The 23751-nt window shown below is 44.1% G+C and overlaps 1 protein-coding gene across 1 annotated transcript; it reads left to right on the top strand.

Moving 5' to 3' along the window:
- Nucleotides 1–3770: 3770 nt before the first annotated feature.
- On the top strand, nucleotides 3771–22323 carry NCF1 (neutrophil cytosolic factor 1). The gene is made up of 11 exons (XM_079955782.1): nucleotides 3771–3957; nucleotides 9094–9174; nucleotides 11528–11603; nucleotides 13574–13739; nucleotides 14644–14699; nucleotides 15815–15937; nucleotides 17098–17205; nucleotides 17511–17628; nucleotides 18692–18799; nucleotides 20407–20549; nucleotides 21643–22323. The coding sequence occupies exons 1-11, from the start codon at nucleotides 3886–3888 to the stop codon at nucleotides 21759–21761; spliced, it is 1170 nt and encodes a 389-aa protein (XP_079811908.1). The 5' UTR covers nucleotides 3771–3885; the 3' UTR covers nucleotides 21762–22323.
- The last annotated feature ends 1428 nt before the right edge of the window (nucleotides 22324–23751 follow it).

Raw genomic sequence — 23751 nt, 5'->3', positions numbered from 1 at the left:
ACAGAGCCTAGGACTTGCCGCTCAGAAGGTCGGCGGTTCGAATCCCCGCGATGGGGTGAGCTCCCGTTGCTCGGTCCCTGCTCCTGCCAACCTAGCAGTTCGAAGGCACATCAAAGTTCAAGTAGATAAATAGGTACTGCTCCGGTTGGAAGGTAAACAGTGTTTCCGCGCGCTGCTCTGGTTCGCCAGAAGCGGCTTAGTCATGCTGGCCACATGACCCGGAAGCTACACACCGGCTCCCTCGGCCAGTAAAGTGAGATGAGCACCGCAACCCCAGAGTCGGCCACGACTGGACCTAATGGTCAGGGGTCCCTTTACCTTTACCTTTAATGCTTTCAGCTCTTACTTTGTTTTAACTTTGCATTGGTTTTAGATTTGTATTATAAGTTACATTTTATTTAATAAAAAGGGTGACCAATAAGTTCAGATAACAATATTAGTTAATTAATCAAACAATAGTAGAATTGTAGGGTTGGAAGATTGCAGCTAATGCAACATGCCTTTTAATGCAATGCCTTGGCATGTTTTCCACCAGAAGCTGCTGTATGATGGCCAAATGAGTACAGAGAAATTTCCAAGTTCACAACTGCCTTAGATCAACCTGTGTGACGCATGTTCAGAGAGACCTCAGTCCTGAGTGTGCTTCTTTGGAAGTAAGTTCCACAATATTCAATTGGACTCCTCTTGAGTCTACGTGCTTCAGGTCATGTTCCAGAGTGACCACAGGATTCATTAATCATGGTTTCCCTTCTGTGATGCAATGGCTCTCATGTATCTTGGTGGGGCAACAGATCCCCCTGGGCTGGGAAGAGAAGAACTTCATTTCCCCTTCTCTTGCACATATGAGGTTATTTACTACCGCACCGTTTCCATGTTCAGCAACATACAACCCACAGGTTCTGAAGTGCTAAGACAGGCCAGTGCTTTTTTCCTAGAAGTTCTTTATTACCGCACCGGTACAATTACCATGAAGTTGTTACAGTAAGTTTACAGTAACTTTTTAACAACAACAAAGGTGCCCTTGAGTACCCCCTGGAAAGAACAATGAGAACAGCTACAAAATGCTTTTTTTAAATCATTGTATTTGTTTTTGTTGATTAAATGCTTCATCAGGAACATGCACATACAAGCAACACTAGGAAAGAAAAAGGAACTGAAAAGAAAAGGAAAAAGAAATGATGTGTGCTTGTTGTACATGACCTTCCATGAAAGTGAGAAAACATCATTTCCCATCAGTTTGAAGTACTAATGCTTTAAAGGCCAGACAACTAAGTATCATTGTGAATATATGAATGGAAAATAAATCCAGTGCGTAAATCTAACTGCTGGATAAACTAGCAATAAAGCTGACTGCTTAGCAAACTCGACTATATAACAGATATGTACCATTAGCCCAGTAAGAAATGTATGTGATATCTGTTCCTTTCAGCTTTTGCTCTGAATATATGCATCAAACTAAACTCCGCCGGTAAGTATTATTAGTCACAAGCAAAATATAAATTGGGCCAATTCAAAATACATAAACTTCAATTCACCAAGTAGGTGAATATTGCAAGATTTACCTGTCTTTATAACTGACTTCTCCCACGTCACCAACATTTTAGCTAGGAGCAACCAAACACATCCAAGCAGCAACTGCTTGGAGACATCAGCTTCTGCTCTGAGCATTGTCCTGCAAGCATCATTGTGACCTGATACGGTATTCCTTTTAAATGTCTGTGCTGATCCAACAGCCCAGAAGTCATCTTACACAAGCCAGTTTTTCAAAATCAAAGGTCTAATGCTGGGGTGACCTGAGCCAATAATTACACCAGGGTAGATAGATAAGGAAAAGATTTGTTCAGATTGCAGGAATCAAACCTCAAATCTCGCATGCTTTTTATGGTGTGCTCAAACATCTTACACAATTTAACTTCATGCTTCCTATGATTCCAGTTACTACTGGCTTTACCGTAAGCATAGAACAACCTACTTCTTCTTTTGTCTTATCTTGAAAAGCCAGCTGTTGACAGCATCATGGTCAACAAGATGGAAGGGGTGATGGGATGTCCGGTAGTTCAGCTTAGTTTGCTAACCAGTACAGGGTTTTTTTTGGGGGGGGGGAATAGGAGAAGTAAAAAGAGCAAGATCAACTTCATAATCTCGAGGGCAACCATGGGTCTCTCAGATGGTCAGCGGTCCAGCTCCCTTGGCAGGTCACACTCTTGACGTGATATTTGTCCCCAGTGAAATGAGTGGACTGAAGATACAGGAGGGGCAATGCACTCCCTTGCCATGGTCAGATTAGCCCAGTAAGAACATCAAACTAAACTCCAAGATACAAGAAGGGAGAGCAGGAGGAGCATTGAAGCTGCCCACCAATAATTGGCACGTTATACAAAATGTAAAGGTAAAGGGATCCCTGACCATTAGCTGACGACTCTGGGGTTGCGGTGCTCATCTCGGGTCATGTGACGAACCAGAGCAGCGCATGGAAATGCCGTTTACCTTCCCACCAGAGCGGTACCTATTAATGTTCACATATGTACTAGGATAATAATATAGTCATACCTCTGGTTACAGACGCTTCATGTTGTGTGTTTTCAGGTTACGCACCGGGTTTCGGCGCTTACGCATGCACAGAAGCATGTGCGCAGACGTGGCGCTGAGGGTTGCGAACGCTGCAGGTTTGCAACCAGAGTGTCCACTATATCAAACTTTTAAAAAGAATGTATGGGTTAGGGTGTTTTCGTATATATTCAAGGGACATGGGTGGCGCTGTGGTCTAAACCACTGAGCCTCTTGGGCTTGCCGATCAGAAGGTTGGCAGTTCGAATCTCCTCGACAGAGTGAGCTCCCGTTGCTTTGTCCTAGCTCCTGCCAACCTAGCAGTCTGCAAGCACGCCAGTGCAAGTAGATAAATAGGTACCGCTGTGGCAGGAAGGTAAACGGTGTTTCCGTGCACTCTGGTTTCCGTTACGGTGTTCCATTGTGCCAGAAGTGGTTTAGTCATGCTGGCCACATGACCCTGAAAGCTGTCTGTGGACAAATGCCAGCTCCCTCAGCCTGAAAGGGAGTTTAGTGCCGCAACCCCATAGTCGCCTTTGACTGGACTTAACTGTCCAGGGGTCCTTTACCCTTTACCTTTACAGTATATATTCATATATATATTTCTCTACACATTTTTGTGTTTTTCTTTGCATTACTTTATTTCTTTATAATTGTAAACTTTTCAATAGACTATTAATATCAAAAGAAGAAGAAAAGAAGAAGTAATAATAATGATAAATGATAAGAATGGCACTTGGGCAGCAGATGAAGCAGATGAAACAGGTAACCTGCCTGCCATTCCCCCCCCCCCATGGTGGTGACATTCATTTATATTCCAGTCTTGCCCGTATACTTGTAAATTACCACATGCACCTGTTATGCAAATGTAAACTTTCTTTTGTCCGTGTTTCCAGTAATCCGTTTCCTGTTTCTTTGCCCCCATCCTGCAATTCTGTCCTTGCAGCAATCCTGTGAGTCAGATTGGGCAGAGCAATATCATCTTGGCAGCCCAGGGAGCCTCAGGAACCCAGATCATTCTTTGCCAGCGAACTTTGATGCTGCCTCTAGCACATGTCTTCTGGAGCCAGGAGCCCACAACACAGACATAACACACGCCAGGCAGCTTCTAGTGTCGTGTTGCTGTGCTCTGGAGACGCACGGCAGGTGCAGAAAACAGAAACCCAGCACACATACACACCCAAAAAAAATCCACAATGTGCAATGTGGGGAAATGAGACTTCTCCTTTTTAACGAGGATAAAAGCTGCAGCCCACTAGCCGAGTCGTTTGTCAGCGAGGGGGCACTATCTCAGCCACAGCCAACAAGCATCAGGGCTGCAGGGATTTAGCAGCGACCATGGGAGATACCTATATCCGACATATTGAACTGCTGGGCTACGAGAAGAGGTTTTTCCCAAGCCAGCACTATGTAAGTTTATTTGTTGTTGTTACCTTATTATTAACTTACCTTTCCTCCTCAAAGTGGCGCCTATGGTTCTCTTCCTCCTCGTTTTCTCCTCACAACAACCCTGTGAGGTAGGTTAGGTTGAGAGTGAGTGACTGGCCCGTGGCCACACAGGGAGCTTCATGGCATTGTGTGTGGGGTGGTGGTATTGTTTTGCTGTTTCTGTTTTAAATAATTGTTTAGGGAAGTTTTTAATGACTGGTGTTTTAATGTACTTTTAATCTTTTGTTGGAAGCCGCCCAGAGTGGCTGGGGAAACCCAGCCAAATGGGTGGGGTATAAATAATAAATTATATGATATTATAATTATAATTATTATTATTATTAGTGCTTTTGTCATATATATTTTTTTGTGAACCGCCCTGAGATCTTTTGATGAAGGGCACTACAGCGGTACCTCTGGTTAAGAACTTAATTCGTTCTGGAGGTCCGTTCTTAGCCTGAAACTCTTCTTAACCTGAGGTACCACTTTAGCTAATGGGGTCTCCCGCTGCTGCCGCCACGCAATTTCTGTTCTCATCCTGAGGTAATGTTCTTAACCCAAGGTACTATTTCTGGCTTAGCGGAGTCTGTAATCTGAAGTGTCTGTAACCTGAAGCATCTGTAACCCGAGGTACCACTGTATAATAATAATAATAATAATAATAATAATAATGGCTGAGTAGGGATTTGAACCCTGGTCTCTCACACTAACCACTGCACCACACTGCAGATGCGCCACAGATGGATGTACAATTGTTGGGAAGTACCTCATTCAGCCCACCTGGGGCTCCTGAGCAAAGGGGAAGGGAAAATATGCCTGTGAGAGACGTCCTTTTAGCTAAAGAGCTTTTCTATTCATCTCATTTTTGCTCCTCATTATGTGGAAGATGCATCTTTTTAGTTCTGCTTTTGGCCCTTGCGATGTATAGTTTTAGGATCCATCCTATTCTTAGGGCAGTAGTTTGTTTTCAATGCTCTGTTTTCAGTTGTTGTGACCCACCCTATGGCCTTAGGCTGAAGTCCAGGTAAAATAATAATAATAATAATAATAATAATAATAATAATAATAATAATAAATAATGAAAAGTTGCAGTGCTACACACCCCAAAACCACCCAGGCAAGGCAGAGGCAAGCAAGCATCGCTCAGCTGGGATTTGTGTATTTTGTTTATAAACTTAATCTGTATACTACTTAACTACAGTAGTTCTCTAAGCAGTTTACAAAGATCCCATAAAAAAGTAAAAAAATAAGCATCAGTTAAAACTATAAAGTCAATCCTCGATTCATTGGATGTCCACGAGTTTCCAGTGTTATGAGAGGGGGAGAAAAACATTTTTTCTGTCCACTTTCTCCATGCTGTTTGTCGTTTTATATACCTCTCCTGCTGGCCCTTTCTTTAATCTGAAAAGGCAGAGTGGAGGATGGTAATCAGGCTGGGAGATCCTGCTTAGATCTAAGGATAGCTTCAACTTTCATTTCATCCTTAGTGTGTCAAATCTGCACTTCGTACACCAGAATCCTTGGAAGTTTGCCCTTCTCCGAGGCTCCTAACACCCATCTACCAGCTGAAGAACTGGTACAAAAGATTCGTACATTAGTGTAAACTGTGTGCAAAGCCATGTGGAAATTAATGTACCAAAACACATTCTATTAGATGTGGTGTTAGGAAACTCCTTGCAAAAAAGTGTACTCTAGGCAACAAAAATGAGCATATCATGCTCACATGCATTTTTGTGTAGATTTTTTTAAAAAAAATTGCAATATTATGCAGAAATGGCAGGTACCAAGCTTAAGGTTGGAAGAATGAGAAACTGAGAGGATCTGAAATTGACGGGTGTGTCTATGCCTGGTTTGGACATCACTCCCTGTTGTTTGCTATCGATTCTGGACCCTTCTTTCTTTCGTTCCCCTGTGCCGGTTAACAGCAAACCCTGAGCCACCCACTCAAGCCTTGGCAGGGATTTTCTGGGCCTTCCTTCTTTTTATAACATTATTGCACCATGATGATCTGCAGGAAGAGGATAGATAAGTCATTCTGGGCCGCCCAGGGAACTTCAGCATTTAAGGGCTTGGTGATCAACACTGCTGCAGATTCATAGAGGTGTGGTTTTCTGCAACCAAGAAGAGAGAGAGTGAGTGTTATGTGCTGAGTTGAATAGGATCCAAAAGGCAGCAGTCTGATTGGTCCTAGAACAATAGGATTCAGAATGGAGCAATCTGATTGGTCCACAGGAGCCAGCCAATCCAGCTCCAGGTGGAAATGAATCTGCAACCTGATTGGCCTACAGGTGAGTCCCGGAATTAGCCAATCACGTGGGGCCCATTGTGTAAATAATGTATATAAAACAGACATTCTGGGGGAACTTCCATTCCTCCTCACCACTATGAGCTGAACAAAGAGCATGAAATCCACTCTCAACTCTGAGTATATTTCAGAGAGCAAGGTCATTGGCCCTCTTTTCCACTTAGGTTAAACGTGATCAGCCTCTGCTTGGAAGGAAATGCAGTGGTACCTTGGTTCTCGAACTTAATCCGTTCCGGGAGTCCATTCGACTCCTGAAACCATTCGAAAACTAAAGCTCAGCTTCCGATTGGCTGCAGGAGCTTCCTGCACTCAAGAGGAAGCCATGTCAGATGTTTGGCTTCCGAAAAAAACGTTCGCAAACCGGAACACTCACTTCCAGGTTTGCGGCGTTCGGGAGCCAATTTGTTTGGTAACTAAGTCGTTCTGTTCTGAACTCATAAATGCCTGCAAGGAAATCCTCTCTGCTTTTGTCATACGTTTCTGAGCACAATTCAAAGTGTTGGTGCTGACCTTTCAAGCCCTAAACAGCCTCGGTCCAGTATATCTGAAGGAGCGTCTCCACTCCCATCGTTCTACCCAGACCCTTAGGTCCAGCGCTAAGGGCCTTCTGGCGGTTCCCTCGCTGCGAGAAGCCAAGTTACAGGGAACCAGGCAGAGGGCCTTCTCAGTAGTGGCACCCACCCTGTGGAATGCCCTCCCACCAGATGTCAAAGAGAACAACAACCACCAGACTTTTAGACGACATCTGAAGGCATCCCTGTTTAGGAAAGCTTTTAATGTTTGAGGCATTACTGTATTTTAATATTGTGTTTGAAGCCACGCAGAGTGGCTGGGGAAACCCAGCCAGATGGATGGGGTATAATTATTATTATTATTATTATTATTATTATTATTATTATTATTATTATTATACTTTCCCCTCTCCTGCCTGAGAAAGAGCTAGGTAAGAGGCACTGGGCCTTGCATAGCTCAGGGATGGATGAGGAAACCAGTTGGACTACAACTCCCATCATTCCTGGCCATGCTGACTGGGGCTGATGGGAGCCTGACACCTCAAAAGACCCAGTTTCTGTGTCCCCAAGATATGGAAAGGCCACATTCAATGTGTGAGTGGCGGCAAGTTTTCAGGTGCCCCAGGTGTCAATGCTCATGCCAAATTTGGCCTCTTGGGAAAAGGCTGGTGTTATGTACTGAGTTGAATAGGAACCAAACTGCAGCAGTCTGATTCGTCCTAGAACAATAGGATCCAAATTGCAGCAGTCTGATTGGTCCTAGAACAATAGGATTCAGAATGCAGCAGTCTGATTGGTCCTAGAACAATGCAGCAGTATGATTGGTTGGCAGGAACCACCCAATCATGCTCCAGATATAAGTGAATCCACAACCTGATTGGCTTACAGTAGAATTCCAGAATTAGCCAATAATGTGCAGCCCATTGTGTAAATAATGTATATAAAGCAGATACTTTGAGGGGACATTCATTCATTCCTCCTCACCACTATGAGCTGAATAAAGAGCATGAAATCACTTTGCGGCTCTGAGTATATTTCAGCTGGCCAGAGCCCAGGTGATCCACATTGAGAAGATAGCACTGGTGTTCGCTTGCTGTGTTTTTAAAAAGCTGCATTTTCTTCAGCCTGAAAGGGAAAAAAAGATGGAAGGAGCACAGGGGGGCTCCCAGATGACTTGTTTACTGAGCATGCACCTGGATTTGTTTGCAGGGAGATTAGATGACGTTGCACTTTCCCATCGCTTTGTTCATTGCAAATGTCATCTTTTGAGGAAGCAGGTTTGTTGCACAACAGCTCAACTTTAATTGTGCAATTGGAATTGGCCGGCACTTGATTGAAAGTCCCGCAGACCGCAAAAGTCTGGAAGTGCCCCAGGGGTGAAGCAACAGCCAGCAGGCTTATGATTCGAGTGCTCTATCATGTGGCTTCCCTGTAGAAAGGGGGGGGGGGGAACCATGTGAACAAAGGCAGGAAATTCCACCCCATGTGCATTGCTTGGGAATACCCTCGCTTAGAGGAGGCTGCGAGGGAACAGCCACCGTTCTAAAGCACAGCAAATGCTTTGCGCACCCAAAATCCCAGGTTCATCCCCTGGGATTTCCAGTCATGAGTTTGAGCCCCACACTGGGTAACTGATCTGTTGAAAACGCAACTTGAAAAAAAGACAATACACGTATTTTTGTAAATTAAGAAATCTTTCATATTGTGGTTTTTTTTTTAAAAAAAAAAAAGATTCCTGCTTTGCAGGGGGTTGGACTAGATGACCCCTGAGGTCCCTTCCAACTCTACAATTTAGTGATTCTATGCCTGTTTGATTCTTCTGTGCCTGCTGCCCCCCAACACAAGATTGCAACACACCCATAAGTCAACCCTGCTTTTTACGACGTGAAAAAACAAAACAGAAACACCAGTCGTACAATGAAAAACCACAAGTCCGTTTCCAGATTCGGATATCACTCCATTAGTGAATATTTATGGATTGTTTTCAGGATGTCTACATTAGTTGCTTATTCTAGAACTGGGAAAACTGGCATTGTTTTGTGCTTAAAGCTTCAGTTTCTGATGAGTTTTTCTGCAGGACCAGAAGCGCTCTAGGATTCCAGCGTCAAAGCAGATAACACCTATTTTTAATGCATTTTATTTTTGAATATAATGTGTGTAACATTCATCATTAATGGAGTCTCCCTGCACATCTAAATTCGGCACCCTCTGAACAGCCTGGGATGAAGAATAGGGTTGGCTGGGGGGAGGCCATTTGAAAGCTTTCACTGATTCTGAACAATGGTCTGTTCTCCTTGTCAGGTCTACATGTTTCTGGTGAAGTGGCAAGATCTCACCGAGAAAGTTGTGTATCGGAAGTTCACCGAGATTTACGAATTCCATGTAAGTAAACTGTTGCGTCTCTGGCACCTGAAGAGTGTCTGGCTAATCTCGATGTCTTTCTGTGCTAAGATGGTGCATTCATTACATTGCCAAAGAAGACTGAAAGGAGGACTGGCATAAAATGTGCATGGGTTAATCTATATGGACAACTGCAGATTTAGAAATAATTGCTGTTATTTCAGATAGGCCTCCTTCTCACCTTTGAGGAGTTAAATCATAGCAATCATTCCTGAATCTGCATCTATACATATAATATAATGCCATGCAAACCTGTGGCCTCCTTTTTTTTCTTTTTAGGGCAACTTTCTGTGGTTGCTCCTCTTTCTTAGGAAATACAAGTACTGAAGAAATGAACCTATGCTGCCAATTCTCATAGTAGACCAGTATAAATTAAGCAGCACATAAGCGGCACACAAAACGCTACCAAACCATTCTACGTTCTAAATCTTACATTAATAATCCAAAAATTGAGAGAGCTATGTACAAGATCTACTACAGAAGCCACAAACAGAAAACTCATTCAAATTGTGTCCAAAAGGAAGATTCAGTCTTTAAAGTTCCTTTAGCCAGGCTCCTGTAGTTATCAACAAAGGTAAGTTTGATCAAACGAAGTGTTGGCGATGTTGTGCTCAAGGGTTAGATATCAATGAGGACAAACGGCACCCTCTCTAACTCTGTGTATGCCTGCCAACCTAGCAGTTCGAAAGCACGTCAAAGTGCAAGTAGATAAATAGGTGGGAAGGTAAACGGCATTTCCGTGCGCTGCTCTGGTTCGCCAGAAGCGGCTTAGTCATGCTGGCCACATGACCTGGAAGCTGGTTCCCTCGGCCAGTAAAGTGAGATGAGCACCACAACCCTAGAGTCGTCCGCGACTGGACCTAATGGTCTGCGGTCCCTTTACCTTTACTTTATGCCACCCTAGGGCAGCTTTCTGTGGCTGCTCCTCTTTCTTAGGAAGATAGGATGTCATTTTGAGTAGTTCTCTGAGCAGCCCATTGGGACTGTGAGGTGGAAGGTAGTGGGGATCAAGGGTAAGAGGAACCAGAGCCATCAAAAAATACGCACTCACAAGCATTGTGGGCAAACCTTACAAATCTCACTAAAGCTGGAAGGAAGGGCAGCCGAGTAGGTGGTCAACAAAAGAGGGTGATTCCTGCATTGTTCTCTTTTTAATGCAGCTGTTTGGAATTTCTGAGCTGCCTGGTTTAAATATTATTTCATGCGATAGTCATATGATGAGAATTCAACATTTCAAGTCTTTCCCTTTTTTTGCAAGCCGCAAAGGGGAAGTCTGTTGCTGCCTTTGCCGTCAACCTTGTGCCTGGCTCTTTTGTTTTCTTGTTTTGGGAAGGCTGTGGTGGAAACCCAGGGGAGGGGCAGCTGCTGGGTCACTCTGGGGCACTCAGACTTTGTAATTCCAGATATCCCTCCATTCAGCCCCCATGAGACCAACGGAGGCTGACCCACTGCGACAAATGGGGCACCAAACTCAGTCTGCTCCTAGCCAGCCTCTACCTGCCAGACTTCTTACTTACAACCAATCAGGGGGTGGCTTTGCCTGTCATCTGCTCTGGCGCCACCTACTGCCAGCCTCCTGCCTTCCACCCTACCAGTTACCACTTCACAGGACAGTCCCTGCTTCTTGTTGCTGGTTCCTGTCACATGGCTGTCCCACTGCCTGGTCATGTCCGGCTCTTTGGCCACAGATTTAAGGCATTGCGACACAATGTAAAACAGTCATGGCTTCTCCCAAATAATTCTGGGAGCTATAATTTGTTGAGGGTGCTGAGAGTTGCGAGGAGACCCCTGTTCCCCTCAGGGAGCTGCAGAGGGTTTAACAATCAACCTCTCTTCTCAGGGGACTTTGGGAATTGTAGTTCTGTGTGGAGAATTGGGGGGGGGGGGAGCCTCCTAACAACTCTCAGCACCCTTAACAAACTGCAGCTCCCGAAATTATTTTGTGGGGGGGACTGTTTGAAGTGATATCACAGCACTTTAAATGTATGGTGTCAATACAGCCGTTGTTGAATGGGGATTTGCTTTTTAAAAAGTAAATTGCGGACACACACCCCTCCCCACAATCTGCGTCAGGATCCTGAAGAAAAGGATGAAAGATTAAGGGACTCCTCTCTCCCCGCCCTGCATCAGGGTCCCAATCCAGACTTCTGCTCCCCTGTCTGCAATTTGCTTTTTAAAAGCAGGGGAAGCAACTGTTAATTGCCAAAGTGATGGGAATGGAAGCCCCTTATTAAATTACTGACTGGAAGTGACTAAACGCACCCGATGATTTGTTTTTCGTCTATACTTTCATCTAGAATGCTAAGGCTGCTCTTGCTTTCTCTCCTTTCTCCAGAAAACTTTAAAGGAGATGTTTCCTATTGAATCTGGGGACATTAGTATTGAGAACAGGATCATTCCTCACTTGCCTGGTAAGTAAGCCAGTACAACTGCCAGTTCTAGGTTCTTGGCACTGCCCTGAGTGGAGATCTATATATATATATTTTAAGTTGTTTTTTTTATATAATAATATTTTATTAAGTTTTAGGAATAGCAACAAGCAGAAAAAAGAAAAAACACATACACAAAAATATAAAATTACAAAATACAAAAAATACAAACATTTAACTTATAGAAAAAGAAAAAAAGCAGAAAACAAAACACACTAAAAAGAAAAAACAAAAATCTCTCTTTTTAATTTCTCATCTTTGATTCACTTATTTTCCTGACTTCCTCACATCTCCCTTTTTTGTATCCCTTTTGAAAATTAATTCAGCAAATTAATATCCAATTAATTTATCTATTATCAATCCAATCTTATTTTTAACCTTGTTGCTAGAACCCCTTCAGTTCATTTCAATGTCATCAACATTCAAAAATTTTACAATGTTTCTGTAAATAAATTTTAAATTTCCTCCAATCTTCTTCCACCAACTCTTCTCCCTGGTCTCGGAGTCTGGAGATATAAAGCCAGCCCTGATTTACAATCAGCACTATATTTTAAATTATCATCGTGGCGAACGTGTCTGAAATTTTAAACTGCTGGCCTAAATTACTTTTTAAACCGTATGTTTAAATCACATTTCCCACCTCCCAAAGAATCATGGGAACTGTAGTTTGTTTGCCACCGAGCTACAATCTCCAGTACCTTTAAGAAACTCAGTTTCTCAGGATTCTTTGCAGGTGTGTGTTTATGTAGGATCCTTCTTCCCAGCTATTCAGGGCTTTCCTTTGGTGGAGCGTGAAAGCAGTCTTCACATGCTCAAAAGAACACCTCCCCCCTCATCATATTACCATATTTTTCCGTGTATAACACGCCCCCCCTTGTATAAGACGACCCCTAATTTTTTGGACTGCAAAAAAATTGGGGGGAAATTTCCCAAAGTTGTTGAGCTTCTTTTCAGGGGGAGGGGGGAGTCACCGCTGCCAATCGCTCTACAACCTGCCCACCAATGCAAATTGCACGCATCGCCATGGCCAATAATCGTCTGCATGCTCGCTGCCAAAAGCCCACCTGCACACTCAATGCAACCACAGACTCCACTCTCCTATTTACTTTCTTAATGGCCTATTCCTTTGTTCTCCTAATGGCCCATCTCCCAGGCAATCACCTGAACACTGGAAGCTTGGGTATAGGGATTAGCAGTTTAACCCCCCCCCCAAGCCTTGATTATAGTCTAACGCCTACTGGACCCAGGAATTTAGTGGTGCCTGGCACTCACAAACTCATAACAGTGTCATTGCTCAAGCGCTCACTTCCTATGTAGTAACAAGGAACACATTTAGATCTTTGGTTTGTCCAAATCAGGTGTCTTGCAAATGCAGTGGGTTTCGGGCGCTGAAAGAACTGTTCCATTGCAGTTGATTGACCAAGCAGCCACATGTGGTTAAAAAAAAATGTTCCTGTTCCCTTTTGGATCCTGTTTACATAATGATGAGAAACAGCCAAGTCTTGAACCAAGTCACAAACTGAGACACAAGCGTACGATGTCTGTTTCAGTTTCTTTCAATTTCTCATTTTCCCAACCACATCTGTGTATGATTTTTTAATTTTATTTTGAAGTTGACATTTGAATGTGAATTTCTCCCAAAATACACATTTTTCTATGCAAATATGCCCAGAATATACTTATTCTTTGTCAAGAATTTCTCCCCGAAGTAACACATTTTTGTATGTTATTCTCACCAATCTTATGCATGTTTGTGCGTCTTTACTGGGCTGGAGAACTGCACTGGAAAATTTGGAGAGGTGCAGCTTTAGAAAGGTAGCTTTGCCTTTTAGGTAGTGTCACCTGAAATGCAAACTGAATTGACTGGAATAGGCACTGACCGGATGGGATGAGGTAGTCCTCTGGCATGATGAAATGTAAACTCCTTTGTTCCTTCCTACCCATCAATGTAGCGCCAAGGTGGTTTGACAGCCAGCGAATCACCCAAAATCGGCAAGACACACTCTCCGAGTACACCATGGCCCTCATCAACCTGCCCCGCAAGATCTCCCGGTGTGTACACGTCTTGACCTTCTTCAAAGTCAGACCGGATGACCTGAACCCACCTATAGCAAGCCAGTGAGTATTGTCAAGACACTGGGAGACTATTGGCCTAAGACTGGCGGGAAGGGTCCATAGGGAGGAAGGGACCCATGTCCATCTCGAACCCGGTGTCAGCACCTGATACTTTGGGCAGCTGTAAGAAGTCCAGTGTCACCCTCCCCTAGGGCTCATTGCCACTTCCCCCCTCACTGCCGCTCCTGGTAAATGACTCTGAAAAGTGCCATTTACAGTATCTCAGTATAGCGCCTTCCCAGTGGCAGCTGCTCCCCAGCCGTGGTTCTCAAACTTGGGTCCCTAGCTGTTGTTGGACTACAACTCCCATCATCCATAACTAGCAGGAATGGTGATCAGGGATGATGGGGGTTGTAGTCCAACAACACTTATTAGAGAAACACTGCTTGGGCCTGGTAGGGCAGATCATGGGGAGCCGACCAGTAGGGGGCGCCAGAGCTGATGACAGGTAGAGCCAACTCCTTCTAGTTTTGTCCCCATCCGCCTCCTCTCTGCTGAGTTCTAGAAGGGCGACCCTGAGACTAAGGAGGAGGAAGCGAACAGTCAGGGCCACTCCTTGGCCTGCTTGTGAGATATAAGGCAAGCAAGCTGGCTGGAGGCAGGCTGAGGTTGGTAGTCCAGCCTCCATAGACATCTAACTTGACACTGCATGGCAAGACAAGAATGCATGGTTGTGGCTCGCTCCACAAAAAAAGAGTCAGTGCTGTTCATGTTTATATTCCATGTTTCAAACACCCAAAGTACGTTACCTTTGTAATCCTTGCAACAGCCCTGCAAATCAGGCCAGTGTGATTATCCAACATGCTGTGAGTTCATGACTAGCTTGAGGCCACCAGTTTGAGTCTGTGGCTATGATGGAAGACTTGACAATTCCAACAGTGTTTGCCTTTGATTCTTTTCCCCTTAGCGTCAAGAAACCAGAAACCTTTTTGATACCGAAAGACTCCAAGAAGATTGCAGCAGGTAATTAAAAAGCAGAAGTGGTGAAATCCTTCCCACTCGTCTTCAGTGGCTGTATGTTACTGCCAGGATCACAGTCTGCCTTGCCCTCAGCAGCACTAAGGTCCTGTGTGCAGCTTCTCCAGAAACATCTGGCTGGGTAGTTTGTTAAGGGCATTAGGAATCATAGTTCTGTGAAGCACAAACTGCAGTGCTCAGGATTCTCTGGGAGTAGCCATGTGTTTCATAGGATCCTAGAGTTGGAAGGGGCCCCCAAGGGTCATCTAGTCCAACCCCCTGCAATGCAGGGATCTCAACAAAAGCATCCCAGACAGATGACCACCCAATGTCTGCTCAAAAACCTCCAAGGGAGGAGAGTCCACCACCTTCCAAGGGAGTCCTTTCCACTGTCAAACATCTCTTACAGCCGGAAAGTTCTTCCTGATCTTTAGTTGGAATCTCCTTTCTTGCAACTTGAAGTCATGGGTTCAAGTCCTACCATACTTTAAATTTATAGTGTCCTTCGCTGCCTCCTCTGCTTCCTGGATTCATAAGTTGCCACAAGGACGGTGCTCTCTCCTAACTAAAAGTGGAACTGGGAACTCTCTGAAAGCAGTTCTCAATCTATTTTTCAGATTCCACCTTCCGCCCCGAACCCTGTGCCCTCTTTATCCCAGAACCATGTGTGTGGAGAGAATTAGCTCACCATTATTCAGTGGGGAGGGAGATCCTCTGCATGGCACAAAATATACTGTATTAAGTTTGCACGTGGCGCTGGTCCCTCGCACTCCAGACAGGTCTCAGGGGCTCGGCTCCGGTGAATCCTGGCTCAGAGGGGGCCCTTGAGAGTTCCCCTAATCACAGCTGCTTCTCCTCCTGAGAGCCTTAGTGCTGTAGTGGTTAAGAGCGGTAGATTCGTAATCTGGTGAACCGGGTTCGCTTCCCTGCTCCTCCACATGCAGCTGCTGGGTGACCTTGGGCTAGTCACACTTCTCTGAAGTCTCTCAGCCCCACTCACCTCACAGAGTGTTTGCTGTGGGGGAGGAAGGGAAAGGAGAATGTTAGCCACTTTGAGACTCCTTCGGGTAGTGATAAAGCGGGATATCAAATCCAAACTCTTCTTCTTCCTCTTCCAATAGATATCACAGGACCCATCATCCTACAGACGTATCGGGCAATTGGCGACTATGAGAAGAACTCCAGCACTGAGATGGGGGTCAAGATGGGGGACCTGGTGGACGTGGTGGAGAAAAGCGAAAGCGGTAAGGAGAGAGAGATGGTGTTTATCTCTTGGGAGAGGGCCTGGTTTTACAGCGGAGGCAGAGAAAGTAGGGAACGTCCTATTCCATAGTCATAATTTTGCTATTTATACCCCCGCCCATCTAACCGGGTTGCCCCAGCCACTCTGGGCGTCTTCCAACATATATAAAAGCCTAATAAAACAAACATTTTTTAAAAAGAGCTTCCCTATATAGAACTGCCTTCAGATGACTCGGGAGTCGCATAACTCCAAACCCTGCAACATTTCTGTGATGACAATGAGATGTCCTAAGGAAAAGCGAGACATTCCAGGATCAAAACAGAAACTGGGGTGACTTCTGTAAATCCAGGAAAATAGGGACACTTGGAGGGTCTGTACTTTGGCCGCAGCAGCAGGTCTGCCCCCTAAGTGGAGGCTACCAATGTTGCATCTCTGGGGCCATGGCGTCCCTTGAGGTCTTCTCCTGGTGCCTTCATGGAGAGCCTCTGATTCCCTCACTGCCTCCTTGGTCATGAGATGAGGGCAGCGGTTTCCCTTTCTTCCCTCAAAACGTGCATAGAGTTGAAAGAGGAAGTTTGAAGAGCGGTGCCTTCCCCCACTTCCTCTTCTGGCTCTATGTGCTTTCCAAGGCTCGCATGATTTCTATTGCCTTTTGACTTTGGCCCAGGTCCTTTGGAAAAGCTAAGTGTGCCCACTTTCTTTCTCTCTGTCTTTGCTGGGGCAGATGAGCAGACCAGAGAAGTGGTCTGTTGGCAGGCCGAGGACAGATAAAACAAAGTCCTTCTCAGCATACAGTTAATCTGTGGAATATTATCAGACAGGAGGCAGCAATGTCCATCAATGGCAATGCTTCTGAATACCAGTTGCTGGAAACTGCAGGAGAGAACAGTGTGTTCTTGTATTCAGGTCCTGCTTCCAAGTTTCCAGAAGCTGTTGGACTAGATGGGCCACTGGTCTGATCCAGCAGGCTCTTTTGAAGACCTGAAGAGGTGGCACCCACACTGCTTCCTCAAAAAATCAAAATAAGCCCATGGGTCTAAAGAGGTTGATGACCCATGCAGGCATTAAGCATAACCAGCTGCACTTCTGATGTGTAAACTTTAGAGACAGGTATCTTGGTCCAGGAGGACACCGATTTATTTATCATTTGTCTCGCTCCAGGCTGGTGGTTCTGTCAGCAGACGAACAAACGGGGTTGGGTTCCCGCTGTCTACCTTGAACCTATGGATGGTCCAGATGAGTCTGAAGAACAGGATCCCAACTATGCAGGTAAAACAAACCCTCTCTGTTGGGTCTGTGGATGCCCAGGTCCCGATTAACCCTGAAGTTAAATGGCAGCATTTGAAAGATAGCCATCTTTCAGCCTCTGTTTTCCTATCTGTAAAATGGGAACAATAGCGATCTGCAGCACACATGGCTATCACGAAGGGGATTGCAATTCAGATCGGAAAGCACGTTGTATGCTTTAACTGTTCAAACTGAAGGATGAATATCAATGAGATGATTATTGGATCTATTGTTGCCTTGCAAACTCCTGAGTCCTTCTTGATGGCTCTCTGCTCTTTTGTTTTAAGGGGAACTCCATGTTGTCCGGAAAGGCTACACAGCCGCCCAGGAAGACGAGATCACTCTGAAGGAAGGGGAAACCATAGAAGTTATCCATAAACTGCTTGATGGATGGTGGGTTGTCAGGTGAGGAACCAAAGAAGGGCTGGTGGAAATAAACATCACGCTGTGGGTTAAAGCCTCAGCGCCTAGGGCTTGCCGATTGAAAGGTCGGCGGTTCGAATCCCTGCGGCGGGGTGCGCTCCCGCTGCTCGGTCCCAGCGCCTGCCAACCTAGCAGTTCGAAAGCACCTCTGGGTGCAAGTAGATAAATAGGGACCGCTTACCAGCGGGAAGGTAAACGGCGTTTCCGTGTGCGGCTCTGGCTCTGGCTCTGGCTCTGGCCAGAGCAGCGATGTCATGCTGGCCACGTGACCCGGAAGTGTCTCCGGACAGCGCTGGCCCCTGGCCTCTTAAGTGAGATGGGCGCACAACCCCAGAGTCTGTCAAGACTGGCCCGTACGGGCAGGGGTACCTTTACCTTTACCTTTAGTGTGTGGAAATTGGAGGTATCCTGCCTTTGAATGTGGAGGCTCCATTTCTGTCTACTGTGGCTAATGGACATGGACTGTTCTGCCCTAAGGACTTGTTTGGACCTTTCATAAATCCCTTCTGCTAACCTGGGGCCCTCCAGATGTTTGGGGACTACAACTCCCATCAGCCGCATGGTGGGGCTGATGGAATCAAGGCTGCACTGGCGAGGGTTGATGGGAGTTGTGGTCTAAAGGACCTGGAGGGCACCGGAGTGAAGGAGGAAGGACTCTGTCTAATACAGCTTACTGTGTCCCTTATTGGCCATCATTCAAAGTGTACATTTACTGGGTGGAGGGCAAAACAGGATCACACCTCTTGCTCCCATGTCAGGGTGTCCGGTGTGATATTTGAAAGTGGAGCACACGTGTTTTTGTGTGCTGTTTTACCCACATAGGCTCCAACCAGGAAAACCTCTTTCAAATATTGTGCTGAATCTGTGGATGTCAAAAAAAGTGTGTTTATCAAAAGTGGAGGCAGCATTGCTCATGGTGTGGGAGATTGAGGTTACATCCTCCTTCACCCTCCTGGGATTAAAGCTCTCTGTCCGCTTGCCAACCACAGAGCTCCTTCCTCTTTTTTTTCTTGTGGGTAAATTGATGTTGTTTCTGAAATCTCAGGAAGGACGAAACTACAGGCTATTACCCGTCGATGTATCTGCAGAAATCTGGGGAGCTGAATAACCCAGAGAACAATCAGCTGAGGAACAAAGGAGCCCCACCCCGAAGGTAGCGTGTGTGTGTGTGTGTGTGTGTGTGTGTGTTGGTGGAAGAAAATGCTTTTGGTAATTTTTGGCATGGGAACAATAATTAAAAGGACTGGTGCAAGACATTTTTCAGCATGCGGGTTGATGGTTTTTCGAGATCGAGGGAACTATTGCTAGGGGCCGAAACCGGGGAGGGGAGCTGGTTAAAGAAAATTGGGAATTTAAAGTGTATATGTTATAATTTTTTTTTCTTTTAATGAGAGATGGGAAAATCGTGGAATGGAATCTTTTTTTGACCCTAGGGGAAACGTCTTAAGAATAAGTTCAGATATATAAGTTTTAATGAGAGATAAGATTAAATAAAGTAAAAGTAGATGGTTAATTGGTGAAAGAAAGAATGGAAAATTACAGTATAGTAAGATAAGATATAAGGATAGAAATAAGATGAAGGATTTGCTGAAATATCTATATGGATTAGAATACAAAGAGGGGAGGTGTGAGGAGGTCAAGGAGATAAGTTAAGAAAGGGAGTTATATTAAGGTTTAACTTGTTTTTTTGGGGGGGTTTGGATTGTATTTTTTTTTCTTAGTTGTTTTTGCTTTGCTTTTGCCATTTTTCTACTTTTATTTTTCTTTCTTGGATATGTTTTGTTTTTGTATATTGTGCTCTTTTTTGTAACCTTTTAAAATTTGAATAAATATTATTGAAGAAAAAAAAAGACATTTTTCAGCATGAGTCAAATCAAACAATTGCAAACACTTCCCATTCCACATACAGAGGCGGATTGCATCACCATAAGCAACTTTATTACATGATCCACTGGCTTTGACACCTTAAAAATATACTCCGACAATTTCCTATACATGAACCAGTGCTTTTTTTATTCTGGGGGTACTCAAGGGTACGCAATACCAGCTCCTTTTTTTTTCTAGAAGAAAAGCACTGATATGAACAGTTAGGTTAAAAAAAAAAATTAAGGAAGAAGTTAAAATAATCAGAAAGCTTTTGACACAGTCGAATGAAACCTAATTTAAACTAAAGCAAAACTGAACACACTCTTAAATTTCTCAGATGTGACTGTACTAGTTTATTCTGCCCATCGCTTCCTTGCAGCTGCAGTGCTGTCCCATATGTTACATGTGGGTAAACATCTTCTTAGAGTGAACAGATGATTTCTTGATAAGACCAGACAAAGAATTTCTCATAAATCTTCCCCTTGGGGCATCCTATAAAGGATGTTTCACAGCAGATTACATTCTCTAGCCAAACAAACAAACAAACAAACAAACAAACATGTCTGTATCTGACTTTCTACATGTTGGAAAGCATAACTCTTGTATAAGGGAGACACTGTCGGTTCTTCTAGATAGCTAGACCTTTGATGATCCTTTCTGAAGAAGACAATACACTGGGGAAATTTAGTTCGTTGTAGCAAACTTATATCTTCTCTAGCTTGAGCTTCATATAACCTTTCCCTTTGTGTGTGTGTGTGTGTGTGTGTGTGTGTGTGTGTGTAAGGTCTAAACGAGGCCAAAACAATTACTTTGGTAATAGAATTTGCAGAGTGTCATTGCGATTTTCCATATGACATGAGGGAAGACATGCTCTTTCTCCTTCTGACTTGGCAGATCCACCATCCGAAATGTCAAGAGCATCCACAATCAAGGCCGCAAGCAGATCAGCCAGGAGACGTATCGGCGAAACAGCGTGAAATACTTAGTGAGCCGGAGGAAGATGAAGAACAACCTCATCTACAAAGGCAGCACTATCAGTAAGTACTCGGTGGGGCCTCCCCAGTACTTTGTTTGGTTTCGTTTGAAAGCAGCTTTTCCAAAGGCACCCTGTGGCAAGGAGGTAGCAAGTTGCTGTGGCCGCTGTGAGAACAGGTTAATAAAGCAGATGGGCCTTTGGCTTGATCCGGAAGGTTCTTCTCATGCTCATATGTTGCAAAGTAGGGTCCTTCTCAGCCACCTCAACCTCTGAGACAGGAATTTACAGGTGGATTATTTTTTTATTTGTGGGTTTTTTTAAAAAATTAAAAGGTGCCGTATTGAAAACAACAGCACAAGGCCTCTCTCCACAATCTTACAACCTAATGGGGACAATACGAAAAGAAAAGGGGATGAGCAGGGGAGAGGATGATGGGCAAATTCTGGTACTGACTCAAAATTATTGCAATGACCCATCCGAGGGAGTAAGTTCTGGAAAGGGTGGACCACTGAGTCCCAGCTGTGTCCCCTCTCCATATCAGAATGTGCCAAAGCAACTACTTTCCAGTTTACACTTGATCTTCACAAAGCAAACTAGTTCAGTTCACAGTTCAAGTTTTTATCCAAAGGAGCTTTGGAAAAATAAATAAATAAATAAATAAATAAATAAATAAAACAAAAACAAAAACCAAGCCCTCTGAGCATTGCAAACTGCTATGCTGAAGTATAAAATATGTTTAACAAAACCAAGAAAACATTAAAACACACAACAATTATGCTCTTTAAAGCTTAAAGGCCCAAGGAGTCTAAAGGAGGTGTGAGGAATTTTGGGCCACGCTTGCTAGGACTTCTGGGAACTGTAGTTCAGAGATATTTGGAGAGCCACAGGTTCCACATCCCTAGTCTAAAGAGTAAAAAAAAAATAAAAATCTTAAGAGAGTGGACTTGAAGATGAACAAGGAGTCATTCTGAGTTCACCCCAAAGCAGACATAATTCACATTCATTTCACCCCGAAATGGTAAGAACTGCTTTCAGTTACAGTAAAGAGATTTTCGAACCGATCCCGTGAGCTTTGTTAAATCAAACCAATTTATTCCAACCACCTCTTGAGATGAAAACAAAGAAATTTATTGTGTGCTTCTTTCATTTTATAGCGGAGAAAGATGAGACAGAGAATAACCAGTCCAAGGCTCAACCCGCCATCCCTCCAAGACCCAGTAAAGACTTGATTGTGGCTCGCTGCTCAGAGACCACAAAAAGCAAAATCAAGTGAGGAAGGAGCTTATTTCTGCCCATAGCAACATCTCTGAGGGACTCACTGGCCAGACTGGACTCCTGTGAAGTTCTGCTTTCCAGAACTCTGCGCCTGAATTTTTACCAATGTGTATGCCCGTGTTTGTTGTAAAATTGTCGTCAGTGCAGGGTTTGATGCTGGTGGACTCTGTTCATTTTTCAGGATGTGCTTTTCCTTCTTCCCCCCAACATTAAATCTTATGGACTAGTGACTTGTTTGCTTCCAGCAGGTTTAAATGCCTACACAGAGCAATTGAGGCATGAAGGCCTGCAGATGCCTTGAATGTTGGCTGGTCAGTGGGGTAACTGATGCTCCTAAGAAATAAATAGTGCTGGCCGTTAGCTTTTGCTAGCTACTAGACGAGAAGTATTCCATCAATCAATTTTGTGATAGCAGGAGAAGGAAGGAAAAATGATATTATTAATACTTATAGCACAGGCTCTTTTGTAAATTGTGTTTTTGGTTAATATGCCCAAGTATATCTATATATGTATATGTTTAAGTACACAAATATTTGATAAATAAATAAGTGCATGTGAAACCTGCATTTCCCGTCATCTTGCACAGGCAGTTCTGGATAGGAAACTCTTGCAATAGAAAGGAAATCCTTGGCATATAACTTTCTGTTTTGCAGTCTCTGTTTTTTGCAAAACCTCTTGCCTAAGCCCGGAGAGAGAGGAAGGAAGGAATTCACAATTCTCTACTGTCAGAGGGAAGATTGCAAATTATTAACAAGAAGTGGGATGTGCAACAAAATGTTGCAGGGGTGTTCTTAGCAGTCCTCCGGCTCAGGAAGTTCTTCAGGACACAAAAGATGGAACTGACTGCCTGGCTTTTCTTTCTAACTGGGGCCAAGTCCACACCGTACATTTAAAACACTGTGATACCACTTTAAAAACAGTCATGGCTTATCCCAAAGCATCCTGAGAATTATAGTTTGTTATGGGTGCTAAGAACTGTTAAGAGACACGCCCAATTCCTCTCACAGAACTACAATTCCCAGAGTTCTCTGGGAAAGAGGGGTTGATTGTTAAACCAATCGGAAACTGCAGCATTGGGAAGGGAATCAGGGTTCTCCTACCCACTCTCAACATCCTTAGCAAACCACAGCTCTGGGATAAACCATGACAGATTAAAGCAGTAGATGTTGTGGATGTGGCCTGACATCAACCTATGGCTACCAAGAATGCCTGGTTCTCACTGGACTTCCTTATTTGTGCCCCTTATATTGTACTTTCCCAGCCTAGGGTTTCTCCAAGTATGCTGGTATCTGGAGGGAACCATGTTGGGGAAATCTGATTTCCATTGCGGCATCCACAGGTGTGGTGCTTTACGAAGTACAAGGGGAAGGGTGAATGCATGCTCTAAATACGACCTTGGTCTATGTCCAAGTATATCTGTGTCTAAGAGGAAAGGAATGGGAGGTCATGGAGCTGTAGCACCCTGCTTGTGGTTAACGCTTAGCTGGAATGAAATATTCAACGCAGCAATAGAGAAATTAAAATAATAATTTATTTGTCAGACAAATAAATATGAGGCACAGTGGTATATGGTTACCAAGCTCTGGCCTGGCCTCCTGCCGTTATGGCCAGCACTTATATTTCCTTAATCCAGCCCCCTTGCTTCTCCTGTGGCTGCCTCTGTCCAATCAGCCTGGTTGAAATTCCTATTGGCTGTTTGCTAGAACCAATCACAAAAGATACACCCATTTCCTCATGCCCTTTTATGGGAAACAAAAAGATATATATTCTTCTATCTATAAATGACAAATAAGTAGTAATATATCTTACATGTGTCTCAACAAGGAACCTTAATTACCAGCTCACCTCGCCCTATTGCCCTCCAAAACAAATGGTTTAATCTTAAATTTTTATCTTAAACAGATGTCAAGGATCTTGAGTTCACATCATCATTGAAAGATCTCCTTCTCTTGAAGGTCTTTAAACAGATAACCATATGTGTGCTCTAA

This window comes from Podarcis cretensis, assembly GCF_951804945.1.
Source record: "Podarcis cretensis genome assembly, chromosome: 15".
Lineage (NCBI taxonomy): Eukaryota > Metazoa > Chordata > Lepidosauria > Squamata > Lacertidae > Podarcis > Podarcis cretensis.
This window is presented reverse-complemented; position numbering and strand designations above follow the sequence as displayed.

Coding starts and splice junctions, on each gene's coding strand:
- NCF1 (XM_079955782.1), top strand. CDS start 3,886: ATGGGAGATACCTATATCCGACATATTGAACTGCTGGGCTACGAGAAG. Junction 14,700..15,814: donor CTCCAAGAAGATTGCAGCAG/GTAATTAAAAAG, acceptor CTCTTCCAATAG/ATATCACAGGACCCATCATC. Junction 17,629..18,691: donor GATGGATGGTGGGTTGTCAG/GTGAGGAACCAA, acceptor CTGAAATCTCAG/GAAGGACGAAACTACAGGCT.